This window comes from Galleria mellonella, unplaced genomic scaffold (assembly GCF_026898425.1).
Source record: "Galleria mellonella isolate WM207_F2 unplaced genomic scaffold, CSIRO_AGI_GalMel_v1 utg150, whole genome shotgun sequence".
In the NCBI taxonomy this organism is placed as follows: domain Eukaryota; kingdom Metazoa; phylum Arthropoda; class Insecta; order Lepidoptera; family Pyralidae; genus Galleria; species Galleria mellonella.
In genome coordinates, this window is record NW_026442002.1 from 719,807 (window position 1) to 743,330 (window position 23,524).

The 23,524-nt window shown below is 39.5% G+C and overlaps 2 protein-coding genes and 1 non-coding gene across 3 annotated transcripts; 2 read left to right on the plus strand and 1 right to left on the minus strand.

The window, feature by feature from the left end:
• Positions 1-2,432: 2,432 nt before the first annotated feature.
• Positions 2,433-5,140, minus strand: LOC113517921 (ubiquitin-related modifier 1 homolog). Its single transcript, XM_052892188.1, has 3 exons — positions 4,941-5,140; positions 3,738-3,944; positions 2,433-2,580 (listed from the first exon to the last, which is right to left on the minus strand). Exons 2-3 carry the CDS (start codon positions 3,936-3,938, stop codon positions 2,452-2,454), a joined length of 330 nt encoding a protein of 109 aa, XP_052748148.1. The 5' UTR covers positions 3,939-3,944; positions 4,941-5,140; the 3' UTR covers positions 2,433-2,451.
• A 1,077-nt stretch (positions 5,141-6,217) lies between these two features.
• LOC113517919 (putative zinc finger protein 66) lies at positions 6,218-23,054 on the plus strand. Its single transcript, XM_052892185.1, has 13 exons — positions 6,218-6,540; positions 8,043-8,174; positions 9,074-9,409; positions 10,356-10,521; positions 11,470-11,714; positions 12,769-12,902; positions 14,036-14,110; positions 15,498-15,621; positions 16,743-16,867; positions 17,972-18,086; positions 19,149-19,274; positions 20,309-20,506; positions 22,479-23,054. The coding sequence occupies exons 1-13, from the start codon at positions 6,430-6,432 to the stop codon at positions 22,599-22,601; spliced, it is 2,010 nt and encodes a 669-aa protein (XP_052748145.1). The 5' UTR covers positions 6,218-6,429; the 3' UTR covers positions 22,602-23,054.
• Positions 9,778-9,849, plus strand: Trnae-uuc (transfer RNA glutamic acid (anticodon UUC)). Its single transcript has one exon. It is a non-coding gene; the product is annotated as a tRNA-Glu (tRNA).
• Positions 23,055-23,524: the final 470 nt, after the last annotated feature.

A 23,524-nucleotide genomic window follows, 5' to 3' on the forward strand; every position in this document is an offset into this window, starting at 1 on the left:
TTCGTGTTTCAACCGTGAAGCAGTTGTGTCTGCATGGCTGTGTTTCGGTTTGAAGGGCGGGATATGGCGTGAATTTACTGGGTACAGAGGAATAACATCCGAGTCCTCAGGAATGGCAACGCATGGGTGGTATCATGAGCGAAACTGTATACTCTGTTATGTCCATGATACTGCTCATGTCTATAAGTGACGGTTACCAGTTTCCATCAGGTGGGCCGTCAGCTTGTTTGCCATTTAAAGTTGTATAAAAAAAAAGTTTTAATTGTGTGACGTTTAAAGCAGGTCATCGTGAAGAATTCCGTGAGAATTAACCACGATGGTTTCCAGGGCGAACCACGTGGAGGTCGACCTGATAGGTTGTATAGCTGGCAACGGGTCAGTTAGACCCCATTACTAACTATCCCTTTATCCCTCAAAAGGAGCAATGCAGTTGGGAAGGGAATACTGGTCAGAAACTGTAGCAGATTGGAAGGCCGGGGTCGCATACAATATTTTAGGGGGGGAAGGGATTGTTAGTAGTGGAGACTGAAAATCCCATTGCTAGCAATATACCCAACCAGGTCCACCGCCACGCGGTTCTCCCTGGAAACTATCATGGTTAATTCCTGATGAATTCATCATGATGGGCTAACTGGCCTGTTTTCATTCTCATCTATCGCCCTTCACTGGTGCTCCGCCAGCGTATCCCGTTGGCGCAAGCGGGGTTACCATACCATTTTCACCCATTAAAAAAAAATACCATATTTTAGAACCGGACAAATGACCAGTAAGGTTTTTTTATACCACTGAGGTGGCAAATAAGCATACGGCCCACCTGATGGTAAGCGGTTACCTGCCTGCCAAAACCTGCTATACCAGGCGCATTACGCGCGTGTTAGATATTTATTTTAAATTATATTAATTTTCATAAACATCTTGTGTCAAAATGTGTACCTACATTTACTAATAAAAATCAGACTAACTACTTTAAATATAATAAAACGTTAAAATTGTTATTATACCAAATTTGGTAATAAATTATTCTTGTAATGTATATAGAACACTAATTTATATTTTAATTGATTTTATAATTATTTATTGTCATGATACTTGAATAAAAAGTAATGAAATTGTAAGAACACGTGGTCTCGTTGACTTGTTCACTCGAATTCGGTTCTGTAGATATAAAAGATTGTCATTTGGGTGGGGAGACACTTCTTGTCCAACCGTTGAACGGAGCGGAGCTCCCTGACGTATCAAGAGTGAACAAGTATAGTGAACCACGTGGCCATTATACAAAATATATCACAATTATTGTTGATGGAAGTCCTAAAGAAGCTATAGTTAAATAAGTGTCAATGAATTAACAGAAGTTGGGTATTTATGTTATATTATTTGTTATATATCAAATATAAAGTGAAATAAGTAAATATATAATTTAATAGTATGATATCTAAATTAAATTAACTGTGAGAACTTGTGCTTCATTTCTATTTATTACCAAGAGCTTTACAACCTTTATATTGCTAAATAATAAATCATATACCGTGTAAAGTTACAATTACGTAATTAAATTACTTTATAAATCTATTACCCTACAGTTATTTATTTGATACGTGCATTGTCGACCCTGAAGAAACCTCTTTACCCCTTTTTTTAAGAACCCCATGCTGTAGCCTCTTGGGAAAACCTCGGCAGGGAGCTCATTCGATAACCTGAACGTTCGTGGGAGGAAACATCACTGAAACCGCACTGTACGCGACCATCTAGGCTTACATATGGGGGTATAACCCCGGCTTTAAAAAAATTCATTTAAAAATATTAAATATCCTATATGTAATCAATAATAAAGTCGTTATGGTTATATAAATTGTTCGATATGTTATTATTAGATCCACTAGAGGGCGCGTCACGGTAAACGTTAAAAACTTTTAAAAAGAAAATGAAGTTTTTAACGTTTTTTTTTTTCACCTATGAAATACTTGCAAAGGGTACTCTTTGTTAATAAAAAAAATAGTTGGCCACCTTAATATACCAAACAATAAAAAAACGTATACAATAACATACATATATACATACATACATATCTGTCACGCCTACATAGAATCCAATAAGTGGTATTGTTTCTGTGATTATTCTATTGCTATTGTTATGATTTTATAGTAAAAAAAAAAACAAAACAAAACAAGAAACTAAATTGCCCTATAGAGTCACCATAAGAACATTATTGGAAACGGCAACCACGTGTACCACAGACTACTTTCCCGTGGATGTCGTGAGAGGCGACTAAGGGAGGACGAGGAATAGGTATCAGCGTCTTTCTAAAAACATCTCTAAAGCCTAACCGCGGTTGCCAACCCGCCTGCCAAGCGTGGCAACTACTGACAAACCCCCCAAATGAGAGGCTTATGCTCAGCAGTGGAGCAGTTAAAGGCCGATATGAAATGACCAAAACTTTTGTATAAAATTTATTCATCCACCGTGCAGTGTCGATATAAACATGATGTTGTCATTTTCTTGTATTTCATACTCCAATTCGCCGTACAGCTCCCAATCTGCATCGTTTATTAACACTAATATGCCAGGCCGGACCGAATCACCCTGTGAACAAATCAAGAGATGAATGAATGAGTATACTTTATTTGCATTATACAATATAGGGAATAAGCAAGGCAATTAATAAATGTAACGATACAGTTGTATGAGTACAACAGATATTTACATATATGAAACGTCACCAGGGAGAGCCTTTTTACAAGTCGTTTGCTTGGCCACCTCTGTCCCATTCGTGTTTCTACCGTGAAGCAGTTTTGTTTGCATGGCTGTGTTTCGGTTTGAAGGGTGGGATATGGCAGTGAATTTACTGAGTAAGCACACATGTCCTTAGGAATGGCAACGCATGAAGGGTATCACGGGTGAATCAGTATACTCTGTTATGTTCACGGTACTGCTCATGTCTATAGGCGACGGTTACCACTTTCCATCAGGTGAGCTGTCAGCTTGTTTGCTATTCTATGTTGTATAAAAAAAAAAAGATTATATAAATGGAGCTCTATGCTCTAGTGCTTTAAAAAACAGGTCAACTTTTTGTCAGCTAATTTTCAAATTAGCTGACTCGTTTGTCAGTGTTCTATATACTTACGCACACAATGTATCTTGACGTATTTATTTAATAAATAAAATGAGTGTTTACGCATTATAAAGATGCAGAATTTATAAGACAATAAATATAGAAGTTATAAAGGAATCACTCGTAATTATTATTTATCAAGTTACGTATACATAGCTTGAAATGGCAAATCATCTGACAGTTTTTTTTTATACAACTTAGAATGGCAAACGAGCTGACGGCCCACCTGATGGGAAGTGTTAACTTTCGCCTAAGACATGAGCAGTACTGTGGACATAACAGAGTATACTGTTTCGCCCATGATATGTTTTGTTCCACTTCAGGCAAAATATATACTCATTATAAATATAATTCATTACCATTTGACATATAGTTCTAGTATAGAATTGGGCATCCCTTTCTTTCCCATGGGTATCATAAAGGGACTAAGGGAAATTAAGGGTTACTAGATGGGCAGCAGTCTCTCTTAAAACATAACCAAAAGCTTAACTTTGGTTGTCAACCCATCTGCATGGCACCTATCAACAAAACCCTCCAATAGAAGAAGCATATGTTTAGCAGAGGGCAGCTGACGGCTGATATGTTGAGGATACCATCATTATTATGTATAAAAAAAAATTATACGTGCCTGTATAAATAACTCTGGCCTTTCTCTCAAAAGGTTATCTTTTAACCAAACCAATAACTCCCTAATGGTCCATTTCTCCTTCGGGCAATCGGGAAAATACTTTTTCAACACTGGCAACTCCACTTCCCGCCTTTTTATTTTGTCAAACAACAGCTCTGCTCCACCACCGAATTGTAAATGTATTTTTAATGTGGCTGTCATTTCTTTCTGAAAAAAAATAAAATAAAAAATGTCACTTGACTTTTTTTATATTAATATTATAAAGGGCAAACTATATATATTTGTAATACCATTGAATAAATAACAGTTGGTCTCTTTATTGGTAAATAAAAGAAATAATGGAAAGTAAATTGAAGTGTGAAGGGGGAGCATATGGCAGTGAATTTACCGGGTACAGAGGAATTACACCTGAGTCAATGGAATCAATAATAAGGAATGGCAATGCATAGGGTATCATGGGAGAAACGGTATACTCTGTTATGTCCATGGTACTGCTCATGTCTATAGGCGACGATTACCACTTTTGTTTTTACAACACACGGAGCAAACGAGCATGCGGTTCACCTGATGGTAAGTGACTACCGCCGCCCATGGTCACCCACAACACCAACGGCATTGCAGGTGTGCTGCCGGCCTTTTAAAAAGGAATATGTCCTTTCCTTGAAGGTTATATCGTCGTATCGGTTTGGACATACTGCTGCTGGAAGTTGATTCCAAAGAGTGGTTGTGCGTGGGAGAGAGTGCCTTGAAAAATGCATAGTGAAGGATTGTCACTCGTCCAGATGGTTGGGATGAAATTTTAGTTTATGGCGGGTTGTATGATGGTGAATAATAAACCTCTTGATAGTGTATTTACATAAGATATTTATTAATTTTGGAGAATTATATTATTTGCATCTTCTTTTTGGCAAATACAGCAAGTATGTAAAATAACATAATCAAACTTTTGAAAGAAATCTTCAAAATACAGTTTTAAAAATAATGCAATTATAGGTCTACATAAGATTTGAATAAACCTAATCTATTTAAATAATAAAGATCACTCGAAACAACTATATTTTATTTTATTTAACATTAGACAGAGAGGAAGTAAGATAAAAAAAAAAGTATTCTAGAAAAGTTTGGGCCCCATAAAATAATATAAACACATAAAACCTACTTCAACAAAACCTCATCAAGTATAGAGTAAACATTAATACTTACTTGTAATTGTTATGTTAATTATATTATTAAAACTATATTTATTGTTTTATTAAATTATTCATTTGCAATATAATTTTTTTTATATTTCCTATTATTGGTTAGAATTTATAAATAACAATAACATTAGATGATTGTCACTTTTTTTTTTTTAGTACGTTTGTTCCATTGTGGAACAGGCTAAGGTCGGAGACCATGCTGCCTAGTCTTTAAAATGATAATTTGTCTGGAATTTGATGATTGTCACTATGAATTGTCAAGTATCGCTGTGTAAAAAAAAAAGACAGTCCGCCAGTCAGTACCGTAGATAGAACACAGGTACCTAATATCTTAGGTCTATGAGAAAAAATAAATAACACTATTAATTATACATATATACATATCTATCATGTCTTTGGTCATACCTACCTACCCACGAACACTCAGGTTGTGAAATGAGCTCCATGCCGAGGTTTTCCCAAGAGACTACAGCATTGGGTTCTTCAAAAGGGGAGTAAAGAGGTTTCTTCAGGGTCGGTAACGCATGCGTAATACCTCTGGTATTGCAGGTGTTCATAAGCTACGGTAACCACTTACAATCAGGTGGGCCGTATGCTTGTTTGCCACCTCAGTGGTATAAAAAAAAACTAACTATATACGCTGGCGGGGTACCAGTGAAAGATGATAGATGGCAATGAAAAGGCAAGTCAATTAGCCTATCGTGATGGATTCACTTAGAATAGAACACCATAGTTTCCAGGGAGAACCGCAAAGAGGCAGACCTGGAGCTACTAATCCCCATTTTAAACAATCCATTATTCCTCCACCTATCGCCTATTATAGAAGACCAAAGGAAAGGCAGAAACAATGGAACACCAAGTGCTTCAGTTCAAATAAACCTCATAGTTATAATGTTAGTTTTATCTCTTTCTTTATTTTTAGAAAAATTGTTGTTAACTTTTTAACTCGTTACCTGACATTGTTCAGGATGTAACGTACTCATTAAAGTTTAGACTCTAGCCGTCCTCTGGATGACGTACGAGCGGGCGGTCGTGTAAGTCGCATTGTGACGTATTATTGTTTATTTTTTCCTACACTTACCTACCATACCAGGAGGACAGCACAAATCGTCCAGTTCAGTCTCATTTAAGTAGTGTCTTCCAGATATTTAAATAGGTAGTTTAATTCTTCTGAGATCTCAATCTAGTTGTTTTTGTCATAGATAAAGAAGTACCGGTATTCTCATTGTTAAATGTCAAAATACTTACAAATGTCATAAATGTAGCTTTTGTTCTCGGTTTTCTTTTACGGCTATTTGAAGTCTTTTTTGTAAATAAATATTAAAAACTTATATAAATTATATAAATAATTAAAAAAATATATATAAAGTTAAATAATATAATTAAAAAAAATGTAAAACTAAATAAATTAAGTTTATAATTATAATATTTAAAATAATAAAGAATCGATATAAGAAATGAAATAAAACTGTCCTAAGGAACAATAAAATAAAATGGATTTAATTAATATTTGTGTAGTATGCTTGAAAATTGATGGGAAATTGTACAGTTTTAATAAACGCAACTATTTGTCTGAGTTTTACAGAGAGTTATGCGATGAAACCGTAAGTACTTTTGTATAATAAATAAATATTTACTTTAAAAAAAAGTAGATAATGAATTTATCACACACATAAATTTTTTTTTCACATAAAATTAGAATTCTAAAGTTGGTATTTCTACCTCTTGTCTTGATGTGTCTTTAAGAGTATTTATATTGTATTAATGAAGATAACTAATAATAATAATATATATATATATATATATATATATATATATATATATGTATATATATATATTTTCCATATTCATTTTTATTTATATACTATGTATTGCACTATTTAAAGAATAGATAGATAGATAGATACTCTTTATTGTTTCCTCCAAAAGATTACAATAGTAAACTTATTATAGATACAAACAATTACAAGAAATAATTACAGTGAGAAAACAATGGGCGGCCTTATCGCTAAGAACGATCTCTTGCAGGTAACCTTTGGATGGAGAGGAGTAATTATAAACAATTTGGTAGGAGGCACCATGAAAAATTTTTTGTTAATTCTAGATATGGGAGATGCAGTACATATAATAATATAAATATTATCCCTACTCATTATTATACAAAATGTTGATTGTTAATCTTAAATGTATATTTGCATGCTATCACCTTGTTAGCTAAGCATGAATGTTCTTTGACTAATATAACATCCTGGACTTTACCGTGTTTGAGAAAAAAAAAAGAAAAACTGCAGTTGCCAACCCGCTTGCCAAGCATAGCAACTACTGCAAAACCCCTTAAAGGAGAGACTTGTGTTCAGCTATAGACAGTAAAAGCTGTGATGATGGTCGATATAGATAAGAATAAGGAACTATTACTATTTATTTTTTCTTAAAACCAATTTATAAAAGGCATATCAAAAACCACAGATGCTTGTCTGGAATGCCAAGCATTCTGCTTGTTTTGTATATAAAATTATAAACATACATTCTACCAGAGGGAGATTTTGTACAAAAGCCGTTTGCTTGGGTACCTCTGTCCCATTCGTGTTTCAACTGTTGTGTTTGCATGGCTGTGTCAGTTTGAAGGGTTTTTTTTTATGAGTGAAAATGGTATGGTAACCCCGCCTGCGCTAACGGGATACGCCAGCGGAGCACCAGTGAAGGGTGATAGATGAGAATGAAAACAAGCCAGTGAGCCCATCATGATGAATTCATCAGGAATTAACCATGATAGTTTCCAGAGAGAACCGTGAGGAGGTCGATCTGGTTGGGTATAATGCTAGTAATAGGAGAATCTCAATCTCCATTACCAACAATCCCTTTCCCCCCCAGTTTGAAGGGTGGGATCTGGTATGAATTTACAGGGTACAGAGGAATAACATCTGAGTCCTCGGGAATAGCAATGCATGGGGAGTATCATGGGCGAAACAGTATACTCTGTTATGTCCATGGTACTACTCATGTGTATAGGCGATGGTAACCACTTTCCATCAGGTGGACCGTCAGCTTGTTGCCATTCTAAGTTGTATAAAAAAAAAAACAGTAAATAAAATTAATTTTATTACAGATGGACATTTCTAACAGCTCATTACAGCTGTGCTCCATTTGTGCTTATTTATTGAAGAAGTTTTACAATTTCAAAAAGAAATGCAGCAGCTCCCAGGAGAAAATACGGCAGTGTTTCGATTCGGGGCAAAAGGTAATTTTTTTTATTATCTAAACTATAGTTCTTTAACATTATTTCCCACTTCTCATTAATATTTACTGTATTTATTATTTTAAAAAATGCTAAAAAATAAAGTTTTACACTTTTAAATAAATAATTTTAACTTTAGTAGTTCCAACTGTGTGTTGATGGATCATTCAGCCATAATTTTTCTTTTTATAATACAGTACTGATAGAGACAAGGATCAGGTCATTGCGTCAAGAGTGTCCTTCTCTAGAAATCTGTCCAATTCTAGAATGAAGACATACGGGTATGTGACCCTGGCCTCCCGAGCCGCTGCAGTGTCCCAGTCCTTTCCGCAACTGCAGTGCCCCTTCTTTCCTTCCTACTTATTTCTCCTATTTACCAATTTCCTTTACGCATTTCCGATGTACCCATCCTTTTTTCCTCAATCCTTTCCTCCATACCGTAAGTGGCGGAAACCACCAACAAATGCATTCCCAAAGAGGGTTGACGTCAGACAGGCGGCCGGTCGTAAAACTATAAGCCAAGCTTTTTGTAGTATGGATAAAAAACATATTACGCCAACCCCATATAATAAATGGGATAAGGATGGGGAGAGGATGACTGATAAAGACAAGGTTTTTTTTTTATTGGATGAAAATGGTATGGTAACCCCGCCTGCGCTAACGGGATACGCTGGCGGTGCACCAGTGAAGGGTGATAGATGAGAATGAAAACAGGCCAGTTAGCCCATCATGATGAATTCAACAGGAATTAACCATGATAGCTTCCAGGGGGAACCGCGAGGTGGACCTGGTTGGGTATATTGCTAGCAATGGGATTCTCAGTCTCCATTACCAACAACCCCTTTCCCCCCTAAAGACAAGTTTAAGATATTATTATTATGGTGTGAATTCTACAATTGCAGGTATCATCCCTCAGTACATTTTCATCCCCATCTTTAAATTATTGGATAGAGAATCTAAATAAAACTGTTATATACAGAAATATGAATGATGCAGAGATATTAAGCAATAACATCAACACAGAAATGTACATTTCATACATGAAAATTGATGAGAACTCGCCCGATGATCCGGAGAAGAGCCTCAAAGTGGAGAACGAAGAAGAAGAATGTGATAGAGTGAAGGATATCGAAGCCAACGAGCTAGAATTGAAAACGGACGTTCAAGAAGAGTTATCGGACGATATTTTCGAGTCCTTAAGTCCCATAGTTGTTTTTACAAAAGAAGAAATTAATATTGTAAGTAAAGATTTTAGTTTTTTTTTATCTTCTAGACTAGACTTTAGAGGGGTTCCCAAACATATTTTGTCTTTTTTTTTTTTTATACAACTTAGAATGGCAAACAAGCTGACGGTCCACCTGATGGAAACTGGTAACCGTCGCCTATAGACATGAGCAGTGCCATGGACATAACAGAGTATACTGTTTCGCCCATGATATGTTTTGTTCCATTTAAAGCAAAATATATACTCATTATAAATATAATTATTCTCTTCTTATTCACCAACTTCAAAAAGAATGATGTCATCGATTCCGTTGTTTTTTTTTTTTATCACATTATTCAGTCTGTTCCGACTGTTTACGTAAATTTCAATTTATTCTTTATATCCCATATGGTCTAGTGGCTAGGATACCTGGCTTTCACCCAGGAGGCTCGGGTTCGATTCCCGGTATGGGAAACATCATTTTGTACGTCATTTCTTAAATTATTTTCAATATGAGTTATTTAATATTTTTTTTTATGTATATATTTTGAATTTAAAATTTGTGAATTTAAATAAAAAAATAAAAATAAAAAATCGTATCAAAAGCCTTCTATCTTTTACAAACATCATCCATTTTCTATATGTTAATTTAATATTTAATTTATTATGTTAATTTAATATTTTATGGAATTAAAAATCAATTTATCTATATTTGGAATTTCGACTGACGTCATAAGGAGGTACTGAATTCGGTTGTATGTCCTTTTCATGTTTGCCACCTCATAACTCGGTCAGTTGTGGACCGATTTGGAAGATTCTTTCTTTATCTGAAAGGACATACTTACAGATTGGTCGTGTAAAATTTTTTTTTCAAAATTAGTCAACTAGTTCTGTTTTTAAATGAAAATAACTGGTTTTGCCCCAACTTTAGAATTTTAAGAATTCAGTTTTTTTTTGATCTAATATTACTTGTGCCACAGGTTCCAGACGTCATGCCTGAATTAAAAGGTTCCCTGGAGACGAATATAGAAGTGAGCAAAAAGAAGGGGAAGCAGAAAGTAAAACAGAAGAAGGACAGAATAGAAGAATTAAATATAGATAAACTGAGTTTACACAAGAGAAGGAAACTGTTGAGACAAATAAAAGGTGGGGTTTTATTCTATACTAGCGACCCGCCTCGGCTTCGCACGGGCGCACATTACATCACATTAGAAACCTCTAAATTTATCAGTGTTCCTCCACTATCCGTGCATCTTCTACCGATTTTATCATGGGGAGTGTTCTGAGGAATTGTTCGGATTGATAGCTGCTGCTGATTTTCACCATCGTACAACCCATTACAAACTAAAGTTTCATCCCAATCATTGGTCCTCCACCGTACGTTTTTCAAGGCACTTCCTTCCACGCACAACCACTCTTTGGAATCAAGTTCCAGCAGCAGTATTTCCGAACCGATACGACAACATAACCTTCAAGAAAAGAGTATATTCCTTTTTAAAAGGCCGGCAGCACACCTGCAATGCCGCTGGTGTTGTGGGTGATCATGGGCGGCGGTAGTCACTTACCATCAGGTGAGCCGCATGCTCGTTTGCCCCCTGTGTTGTAAAAAGAAACTATATTATGCATGTATTATACATATAAACCTTCCTCTTGAATCACTCTATCTATTAAAAAAAAATGCATCAAAATCCGTTGCGTAGTTCTAAAGATTTAAGCATACATAGGGACTTACAGACAGCGTCAGCGACTTTGTTTTATACTATGTAGTATAGTAGTATGTATGTATGTACTTATTATTTTATGTAGTGACTAGCGAACCACCCGGCATCGTCCGAGTTTGTTTTTAAAATACAGGCCCCCCATAGGCACCAGTGAGGCGTGATAGGTGAGGATGAAGCAGATCAGTTAGCCCATCGTGATAAATTCCGCAAGAATTAACCACGATGGTTTCCAGGGAGAACCGCGTGGTGGTCGACCTGACAGGGTACATTGCTAGCATTGGGAGTGGTAGTCCGCATTACTAACAATCCCTTCCCCCCCGCTAACGACCGGTGGGCCACCTCTAGTCTAAATTTTACATTTTAAACACTACAGAGAAGCCAAGCTTAACGGCCAAAGATAAGCAGCTGTTATTCAAGCTGGACAAACGGTACAAGCCCCTGAAGGATCTGGAGAATGACTTCAACGTGCAAATGTATTTGACTGAGGAGGAGCAGCTGGAGGAGTTCTACAGGAGGAGGTCTGATGATGGCTACGTGAAGGCCGAGTACAAGTGTGAGATATGCTATAGGGGATTCAAAGAGCAGAAGTTATTGGACACTCACAAGTTGAAACACGAGGTATGGACTACATACATACATACATACATATCTGTCACGCCTGTCTCCCATTAGGGTAGGCAGAAACAATGGAACGCCAAATGCTTCGATCCATGTATCGAGGTATTGACTATGGAGTAAAAAGTAGACATATGTCCTATCCGTGCACCAAATTTTATCCAAATCCGTTTATTAGTTTTTGCATGAAAGAGAAATCTACCTGTAACCCATCCGTACTCACGTCACAACATTTTACTGTAATTTTTTTTATGCAACTTAGAATGGCAAACAAGCTGACGGTCCACCTGATGGAAAGTGGCAACCGTCGCCTATAGACATGAGCAGTACCATGGACATAACAGAGTATACTGTTTCGCACATGATAGCCCCCATACATAGTTGCCACGCTTGGCAGGTGGATTAGCAACCGCAGTTAGGCTTTGGAGATGTTTTAAGAGGGACGCTGTTGCCCATCCCTCGCCCTCCCTTAGTCGCCTCTTACAACACCCACGGAAGACCAGAGGGAGACTTTGTACAAAAGTCGATTGCTTGGGTACCTCTGTCCCATTCGTGTTTCTACCGTGAAACAGTTATTTACATAGTTGTGTTTCGGTTTGGAGGGTGGGATATGGCGTGAATTTACAGGGTACAGAGGAATAACACCCGAGTCCTCAGGAATTGCAACGCATAGGATGTATCATGGGCGAAACAGTATACTCTGTTATGTCCACTGTACTGCTCATGTTTATAGGCGACGGTTACCACTTTCCATCAGGTGGGCCGTCAGCTTGATTGCCAATCTAAGTAGTATAAAAAAAAGGAAGGCATGGCCTATTCTATGCCGGGACCACGCGACCAATGTAATCTTACTATGTTAATGTTGTATTAGGAATAACCAAATGTTGTCTGTAAGAGATCGCCCTAGCGATAAGACCGCCTCTTGTACCTTTATGTGTATATTTCAATCTGTATTTATGTTACTGTATTTCACTTGATCTATTCACTTGTCATTGTATATTTTTATTTATGATGCAATAAAGAGTTAAATAAATAAATAAATATTATAAATTTTCAGCCATCAGCCGGCGAGTATGTATGTAGGATTTGCAACATACGGTGTGCGACGTCGAAACTGCATCGGACGCACAGGGATTCCAACCATACGGCCAAGTACACGTGCAAGAGTTGCTCCTTCGTCACCTACAGCAAGTGAGTACCTCTAACTACTAAGCTTGGGTGGAGAGGGATTGTTAGTAATGGAGACTGAGAATCCCATTGCTAGCAATATACCCAACCAGGTCGACCTCCTCGCGGTTCCCCCTGGAAACTATCATGGTTAATTCCTGATGAATTCATCATGATGGGCTAACTGGCCTGTTTTCATCCTCATCTATCACCCTTCACTGGTGCTCCGCCAGCGTATCCCGTTAGCGCAGGCGGGGTTACCATACCATTTTCACCCATCAAAAAAAAACTCCTAACCTTAGGTTATATAGATAGAGCATCGAGCCTCAAAAACGGCTCAACTTTTTGTCAGCTAATTGTCAAATTGACTCGTGTTTTTATCAGTGTTCTATATACTTACGCACACAATGTATCTTGACGTATTATTAAATAAATGAGTGTTTACGCATTAAAAAGATTTTTTTTTATACCACTGAGGTGGCAAACAAGCATACGGCCCACCTGATGGTAAGCGGTTACCGTAGCCTATGAACGCCTGCAATACCTGAGGTATTACGCGCGCGTTGCCGACCCTGAAGAAACCTCTTTACCCCCCTTTTGAAGAACCCCATGCTGTAGTCTCTCGGGAAAACCTCGGCAGGGAGCTCATACCACAACCTGAGTGTTCGTGGAAGGAAACATCTCTGAAACCGCGTTGTACGCGACCATTGAGGCTGTAGGACATGAGGATAAACTCCCTGTCGATGACGAGCCTTACGATGGTAGGAAGTGGCTGTGGGCATCATATTGAACAATTCCTCTGAGCACAATCCATTGCTTGCAAGAGATCGCTCTTAGCAATAAGGTTGCCCATTGTTTTCTCATTGTGATTATTTCTTGTAATTGTTTGTATCTATAATAAGTTTACTATTGTAACCTTTTGGAGGAAACAATAAAGAGTATCTGTCTATCTATTTATCTATAAATTTTATAAATAAAACAATTACAAACAATGTTAACAAAGGCGAACTTATCTCTAAAAGAGTCCAGTCAACATGACAAAGTGCAAATTGTTAATTCAGCTATTTATTTATTAAAAACTTGAGACACAAGATGTTACATATCTCCCTATCGATCCATGATGATGGAACTAACCAACCTGTCTGTTTGTCTGTCAGGGCACAAGCCCGGAAACACCAGAGCTGGCACGAGGGCGTGGTGCACACGTGCCAACATTGCCAGATGAGTTTTAGGTACGTACAGACCTGTATTTATAAATATATCTATATGTATTTGGTATTATACAACTTAGAATGGAAAACAAGCTGACGGCCCGCCTGATGGAAAGTGGTAACCGTCGCCTATAGACACGAGCAGTACCGTGGACATAACAGAGTATACTGTTTCGCCCATGACACCCACCATGCGTTGCTATTCCTGAGGACTCAGGTGTTATTCCTCTGTACCCAGTAAATTCACGCCATATCCCATCCTTCAAACCGAAACACAGCCATGCAAACACAACTGCTTCACAGTTGAAACACGAATGGGACAGAGGTACCCAAGCAATCGACTTTTGTACAGTCTCCCTCTGGTTTAATTCCATTTTAATGTTTATCAAACACAAGGCACGTTGTGGTCGCCTATAAATGTAAGAACAGTTAGATCTAATCCACCAGTGTACGAGGTTTGTCCGGAAAGTACGTATAAAATTTTTAAAAATTTTATTTTACAATTATTCAGGTAAATCAATTTTATCCCCTTCAAAGTCCTCCCCCTGTGACATAATGCACTTGTTCCCTGTGAGAAGGCTCCTTGAAAGTCCTCTGGTTGTAGGTTTCTCAGCTGCCCCGTCGTAGCTTTTTTTATCTCATTTATGTCCCCCAAATGCCGCCCCCGAAGTACCAATTTGGTTTTTGGGAACAAGAAGAAGTCACACGGGGCCAAATCCTGCGAATAGGGGTGTTCGGTCACCGTAATGGAATTTTTACTCAAAAACTCACGAACAACAAGAGAGGTGTGGGCAGGGGCATTGTCGTGGTGAAGAATCCAACGCCCCTCTCGCGCCAATTCTGGACGAACTCGAATCTGCCACACGAGCTTTGAGGCGTCTGAGCACATCGACGTAGAATTTTCCATCAACTGTCTGGCCTGTGTTCGTCGGAATGTGAAGTGGAAGGACGTCCTGAACGTGGGTCATCTTGAACGCTTTCTCGGCCCTCTCTGAATCTTTTTAGCCACTTGTGGACGGTTGGTTCCTTCACAGCATCATCCCCATAAACTGTTCTGAGATCGGCAAAAATTTCACGGCCATTCTTGCCGAGTTTCGAGAGAATCTTGATTACGACGCGCTGCTCTTCAACGGAAGCGGGCTCCATGCCGACGGGGTTTCGTTAAGAGGTAACTTCACAGATGGCGTGACAAGCCAGTTTCACCGCACGGCGGTCAGACCAGAACTGAAGCATTGTTAGGGACATAAGGAAGGGGTCCTGCGCTTACCTGGCCTCCCCACTCTCTCTCTCTCTCTCGCATTCCAGAACACTTTTATACGAACTTTCCGGACAGACCTCGTATTGTATTGAAATGTTTCGCTGTATCTTATGTTGGTGATCCTATAAATAAATAAATAAATATTGACAGGAAGCACACGACCCTGCTGAGTCACCTGCGGCTGCTGCACCCGTCGCCGCACATCTGCAGCGTCTGCGCCAGGAGTTTCGTCAGCGCCAATGGACTCAGGCAGCACAAGACTGTCGCGCACAAGGTATCAACTGAACACTCTCTCTGGGGGGGGGGGAAAGGGATTGTTAGTAATGGAGACTGAGAATCCCATTGCTAGCAATATGCCCAACCAGTCGACCTCCTCGCTGTTCCCCCTGGAAACTATCATGGTTAATTCCTGATGAATTCATCACGATGTGCTAACTGGCCTGTTTTCATTCTCATCTATCACCCTTCACTGGTGCTCGCCGGCGTATCCCATTAGCGCGGGCGGGGATACCATACCATTTTAACCCATCCAAAAAAACACTCCCTCTCTCTCCGTCCACTTCATTACTGAAGGTCGTCTCCTTGAAATGTGTCTGTTGCCTCTCTTATGATGTTACTCCATTTCGCACGGTCTTCAGCCTCTCGCAGGGCAGCTACAATTGACAGTCCCGTAACGGCGGTTACTTGGTTCGACCATCGACTAAGCGATCGTCCGCGTGGTCTTTTCCCCCCTATCTTTCCTACAACCATTAGCTTGTCCATACTGTCGGACTGTCGCCAAGCAATATGACCGAAGTATCCAAGAATCCTCCGATAGCGGACTGTCGAGAGCCCATCTTTTATGCGGAGTTGCGTCAGGATAGATGTTCGTGCGCTTTGCTGTTCAGGGAATTCGCAGCATCCTTGGTCAGCAGCACACGATATTAAAATAAACTAAACACGATACACGTGCCGCAAAACGTGCGTGGACAAATATTGGTTGATATGTTACGGAAAATGGAAGTGATGGTAGTAGTAGAGGCGGTTAATGTTCGAGTGTTGGTAGTCGCAAGTTTTTTTTTATACAACTTAGAATGGCAAACAAGCTAACGTCCCGCCTGATGTAAAGTGGTAACCGTCGCCTATAGACATGAGCAGTACCATGGACATAACAGAGTGTACTGTTTCGCCCGTGACACCCCCCATGCGTTGCCATTCCTGAGGACTCAGGTGTTATTCCTCTGTACCCAGTAAATTCACGCCATATCGCACCCTTCAAACCGAAACACAGCCATGCAAACAACTGCTTCACGGTTGAAACACGAATGGGACAGAGGTGCACAAGCAAACGACTTTTGTGCAAAGTCTCCCTCTGATGTCGATTGACTCGTGTGTTGTAAAAAACCGTGATCTCAGGAACAGTGCGTGAGCGACAAGGAGGGCACCAGGTGTGAGGAGTGCGACATAGTGTTCGCGTCGCGGAATGTCTACACGCGGCACGTGCTGACCACGCCCAGACACGCGGACGCCGCCAAGTCCATGTAAGTTCTGACTAGATTTTTTTTTTATATATTTTTTTAATATTATTTCAGCCGATAATTGTCCACAGCTGGACATAAGCCTTCCCCATAAGGGGAGTTCTGCCAGTATTTGCCACGCTTGGCAGGCGAGTTGGCAACCGCAGTTAGGCTTTAGAGATGTTTTAAGAGGGACGCTGCTGTCCATCCCTCGTCGTCCCTTAGTCGCCTCTTAAAACATTTTCGGATAAGGAAGGGGTGGCCCAATCTTTCTTTATAAATATATCCATTATAACAAAATTTTATAAAGATTTTCAATGGATTTATCTCTAGATTCTTCCAGTCAACCCAAGTTTTCTCGTTAGCGGGCAGCTGAAGTGCTACAACTATTAATACATAAACAAATATACAGTTAAATGAAATATTAAAATATGTAATAAATTATTTATTTATTTATTACATCCAAATATAAAAGTCTTCCAATACGCAATGACAGGAAAGCATTGACAATAACATATAAAAAGGTATATTACACTAAAATAATAAACAAAAATAATATAAAAAGATTTAACTCAAACAAGAAAGTTGAACACAAACACTCTGTGGTCACTCGACGAGACTCGCCATGTTGGAGGCAAATACATCCATTGCGAACAAATACTGGCTCAAAATATCATCGAGTAGTTTCAATGCGAGAGATAGGGGGCCGCTTAAACTCTGTTCTTCGTAATGGATTTTCATCGAATTTTGCCGTCGACGTGCTCGCACGTAGTTACTGGGCGCTCCTATTGATATTGATTCCAGTACAGTTTGGTTACATTTTTATACATACACTATAAATAAATATAATACCTACCTACTTATATAATAAACGTTAAAATAAATGAATATACTACCTACATTTTTTATATGCCTGTTAAAATTTACAAGTGACAAAGCAATTGCTATGTAAAAGATTTTTTGTACTACAATAATGACAAACGCATATAGAGTCTGATGGTAAAGCGATTACCGTTGCTTATGGACGCCCCTTGCTAACTTGTCCTAATAGAAATTTACCAAAGGCGTCACAGTATATCCCCTGTGGTGTTCATGTATAAATTTGTTAAAAATCTTCCTTGATTTCAGCATAGGCTGTACAGTTTGCGGTGAACAGTTTGACACTAGAGAGATGCTGGAACAGCACTCCCATAAAGAGCCCAAGAGGGGGGGAGACAGGGTGAAGGACTTGAAGTGTAGCGAGGTAAGGCTTCACATACTTTGTGGTTGGAACAAAACAATAATAAATGTCTATTAAGAATTAAAAATTCAATTGTAAATTATATTTATATTATGTAACATATAAAAATGTACCTTATTTCAGCAAATAAATAAAATCTAATTCTAATTCAATGATCAAACTTGGCCAAACTGAATCGATCTTGGTCAAATTGGATCGAACTTGGTCAAATTGGATCGATCTTGGTCAAATTGGATTAAACTTGGTCAAATTGGATCAAACTTGGTCAAATTGGATTGAACTTGGTCAAATTAGATCAAACTTGGTCAGATTGGATCGAACTTGATCAAATTGGATTGAGCTTGGTCAAATTGGATCAAACTTGGTCAAATTGGATCGAACTTGGTCAAATTGGATTGAACTTGGTTAAATTGGATTGAACTTGGTCAAATTAGATCGAACTAGGTCAAATTATACCAAACTTGGCCGAATTGGTCCAAATTTAAAATAAAAATATTCATCTATTTAGATATTTTGATTTTTAACTTCATCAAACTGAGATTGGGCGTCTTGTTCATCGCGTTTCTTCTTCCTCTTTGCTTGGGTACCTCTGTCCCATTCGTGTTTCAACCGTGAAGCAGTTGTGTTTGCATGGCTGTGTTTCGGTTTGAAGGGTGGGATATGGCGGTGAATTTACAGGGAACAGAGGAATCAGGAATGGCAACTGGTGGAGGGTATCATGGGCGAAACAGTACACTCTGTTATGTCCACGGTACTGCTCATGTCTATAGACTAGTTTGCTATTCTAAGTTGCATAAAATTTTTTTGTACATTAAGTTTATACATAGATAGATAATTTATTTACATTACTTACAGCACACAAATAACAATACAAACATACATAGTAGAAAGAGATGAAAGAAAGCATATACAAAAAGAAAAAGCAAAATATATGAAACAAGTAACTTTTTTCTTCTTTCACGCGTGTGCCATAGTAACACAAAATGATCACAACACAGTTTATTGTTTTTTGTTTTATTTTTTTTGTTGTTTAATTAAATTTTCCTATTTATTGTTGACCTGCAGTGTGGAGAGCACTTCACCCACTCGTCGAGCCTGTACCACCACTTCGTGAAGGCGCACCCCGGTATACCGTACCGCCTGGCCGGCAGCCGCCATCTGCTTTGCGAGACCTGCGGCAGGACTTTCAATGTGAGTCTTGTTTGTTATTATTATTATTTTTATTTCTGCCATTAACTGTCCACTGCTGGACGTAGGATTCCCACTATTGGGGTATTTTGCCAGTAGTTGCCACGGTTGGCAGGCGGGTCAGCAACAGCAGTTAAGCTTGTGTGATGTTTTAAGAAGGACGCCGCTGCCCATCCTTAACTCTCCCTTAGTCGCCACTTACGACACCCACTCCTGCCACTTCCCTGATGTCATTGTCCCATCTTATGAAGGGTCTGCCTCTTTTCCTTTTGCCTTCCATGGGATACTCTAAATTTACTAAGGTAGTAGTGAACTAAAACGTTAATTATAGAATATGTTGCAACTTGTTGTCCCCTAACGTTCCCCCCGTGTCCACCAGTGCATGGACTCGTCCTCTAATGTTCCCGCTGTGTCCTCCAATGCGTAACTCGTCTCCTAATCTTGCCCTCGTGTCCTCTAGCACATGAGTTTATCTTCTAACGTTCTTTCTATATCACCTAATATGTGGGCTCGTTCTACCCTACTGTTCCCACTTTATTCCTCATTGCTTGAATTTGTTAACTCCTAATGTTTCTTCTGTCTCTCAAAGCATGAGTTATAGTTAATGCGCACATTAACGTTCACCCCGTGTCCCCAGTGCGTGTTCTCTTTATCCCCTAATGTCTCCAATGCCTGTTCTCGTTATCCGCTAACGTCCCCCGTGCCCCCAGTACGTGTTTTCGTTGTAACGTCCTCACCTTACTCCCTTGTGTGTATTCTCATTGTCCCCTAACATTCTCCTCGTATCCCCAGTGCGTGTTCTTTTTGTCCTCTAACGTCTCTCCGTGTCCCCAGTGCGTGTTCTCGTTGTCCCGCCGTGTCCCCGTGCGTTTTGTGATTGTTCCCTAACGTCCTTCCTTATTTCCAGTGCGTGTTATCGTTTTTCACCCGTACCCCCAGTGTGTGTTCTCCTTGTCCCCTAATATCTCGTGTTCTCGTCGTCCCCTAACCTTTCCCCGTGTCGGCATGCGTGTTATCGTTGTCCCCCGTGTCGACAGTGCGTGGGCTCGCTGGTGTCGCACGCGCGGTCGCACAGCGGCGAGCGTCCGTTCGCGTGCGACGCGTGCGACAAGACCTTCCGCACCAAGCAGACGCGCGACAAGCACGCCACGCGGCACGACCTCGCGCGGCGCCACGCCTGCCGCGTCTGCGGCAACCTTTACAGCAACAAGACCAACCTTTTCCGACACAAGCAGGTCAGTGCCACTAGCGACCCGCTCCGGGTTCGCACGACTCTTCTGCAGTCCGTTTTTTTACAACAAACATGACAAACATGCATGTGACTCACCTGATGGTAAGTGACTACCGCCGGCCTAGATCACCCACAACACCAAAGACATTGCTAGTGTGCTGTCGGCCTTTTAAAAAGGAATATGCTCTTTTCTTGAAAGTTATGTTGTCGTATCGGTTCAGAAATACTGCTGCTGTTGAAGTTGATTCCAAAAAGTGGTTGTGCGTGGAAGAAAGTGCCTTTAAAAACGCACGGTGGAAGATCGCCACTCGTCCAGATGGTTGAGATGGAACTTTAGTTTATGGCGGGTTGTACGGTGGTGAAAATCAGCAGCAGGTATCAATCCGAGCAATTCCTCAGAGCACTCCCCATGATAAATTCGGTAGAAGATGCAATAACATGATGTTATCTTATATTCGCGTATGGGGTCAGCTAATTCATTACACGTCGACCCATCGGGATCTATTGTGCTTCCCCCTGCCTTATACCATCATTTCATAGATCCTATGTGTTACCCTAACGATATCCCACGGTTTAAGATGTTTATAGTCCTCTGGCTCCGGATAAGCCGTTCCCAGTAGACTCATACGCATGCTTGTCAACGAATCGCAGTTGCACATCAAGTCTTCCATGTTATCAGCTGCTGTATTTTTTTATAGATGAAGAAAATTCTAAAATCGATCAAATAATTTTTAAGTTCATTCCGTACAAACAAAAAGTATTTTTTTTCTCTCTTAAAAACACGAATGGTACAGAGGTGTCCAAGCAAACGACTTTTGTACAAAGTCTCCCTCTGTTATTTACATGAAGAAAATGGTTAGTGTATATTTAACCATATACAGTAGAATCTTGATTATCCGGATATTCGATTATCCGGACTTATTATTCACAGCTCTAATTACCGATTTAGAAATAGTATTATGTATTAATTGGTTAAATAGGTATTATGTAATCAATTATATTTATACTACTGTCAAAATGACGTATGTATAACCCTTTACATAATAAAAAAATATATTTAAATTTAATTATTGTTTATTTTGACTTTAGAATCGATTATCCGGAATTTCGATTATGCATAATACGCTTAGTTTTATTTGATTCGAATAATCGAGATTCTACTGTAAGAATGATTTAGCATGTCACCAGTGAGGGATGATAGGTGAGAATGAAAAGGTGGGTCAGTTAGCCCATCGTGATGAATACGCTTGGAATTCAGCACGATGGTATCCAGGGGGAGCACGGGTAGGTCGAGCTGGTTGAATATATTGCTAGCAATAGGGCTCTTAAAAATCTCTTCTCCCCCCCCCTCCCCCCCCCCCCCCTCCATACTATACATTATCCATTTGTACTTCATCTAGAGAAATGGTATAGAAATAAAAACTAAGTACGGTCCATGATTTAGAACACGTTTAGTAAATTAATAATTAATTAAAACATTAGGTTATGAGGTTAATTCCCAAAGAGGGTTGACGTCAGGCAGGCGGCCGGTCGTAAAACTATAAGCCAAACCTTTTTGTAATATGGATAAAACCATATTACGCCGACCACAAATAATAATTGGCATGATCAGGTTATGAGAAATGATCCCTCTGAGTCGATACCAATTTTTTTTTATACAACTTAGAATGGCAAACAAGCTGACGGCCCACCTGATGTAAAGTGGTAACCGTCGCCTATAGACATGAGCAGTACCATGGACATAACAGAGTATACTGTTTCACCCATGATACCCCCCATGCGTTGCCATTCCTGAGGAATCAGGTGTTATTCCTCTGTACCCAGTAAATTCACACCATATCCCACCCTTCAAACCGAAACACAGCCATGCAATCACAACCGCTTCACGGTTGAAACACGAATGGGACAGAGGTACCCAAGCAATCGACTTTTGTACAAAGTCTCCCTCTGGTAAATGTGTGTTTGTATTTTGCTAGGTACACAGCGGCATCCGCAAACACCGGTGTGACATGTGCGACAAGTCGTTTGTGGACGGCTCCAACCTCCGCCAGCACGTGCAGGGGGTCCACTACAACATACGGAGGGTCCGCAAGAGGTAGACCCCTTTAGTACCCCAGGGTTCCGGTATAATATAGCAAGGGTCCGAAGAGATTCCTCTAGTACTATAGGGGTCTGCTACCGCAAACGCAAGGGCCAGAAAAAATAGGCCCCTTCAGTACCCCAGGGTTCCTATACAACACATAGGTTTCACCACAGATAGATTCCTAAGGGGTACAAAGGGTCCGCTAAAATAGGACCCCCTCCGTACCCTAAGGAATTCGCTACAGCATATTCAGGGTACACGGATTAGATGCAATGCTTTTGAATATCGACCGCATATAAACATGCGCAGTATTACAAAAAGCAGTATATAAATTTAAAAAAAATTAAAGCATTATCTTGACTAGAAGCCAGTTACGAGGTAGACAGAGAAATGTAAATACGTACACGCATAAATTTAATATTATGCATTATGTAGAAATATAAATATATAAATTAATAAAAATGTTATTTAAAATATCTTTTATTTCATTTTAAATGGATGACTATTTATTTGCAAGAAACATGGTAAGTATGACCACATGGTCCCGGCATAGAATAAGCCACCCATTCCTTTCCCGTGGGTGTCGTAAGAGGCGACTAAGGGAGAGCGAGGTATGGGTAGTAGCGTCCCTCTTAAAACATCTCCAAAGCCTAACTGCGGTTGCCAATTTGCCTGCCAAGCGTGGCAACTGCTGGCAGAACCCCCCAAGGGGAGGCTTATGTTCAGCAGTGGACGATCAAAGGCTGATATGATGGTAAGTATACAGGGTGTTACTGTTAAGTCCACATTTGTCGCCAGAATTATTAGTGCAATATTTATTTTTAAAACATATCTGAAGGGAAACTATAATCTCCCTTCTGACGACAGAATTTTCTTGAGTTTGTGGTGTTAGCCCTTAGACGAGTCCTAGGCCCTCACCAACACTGTATTGGACTGTAC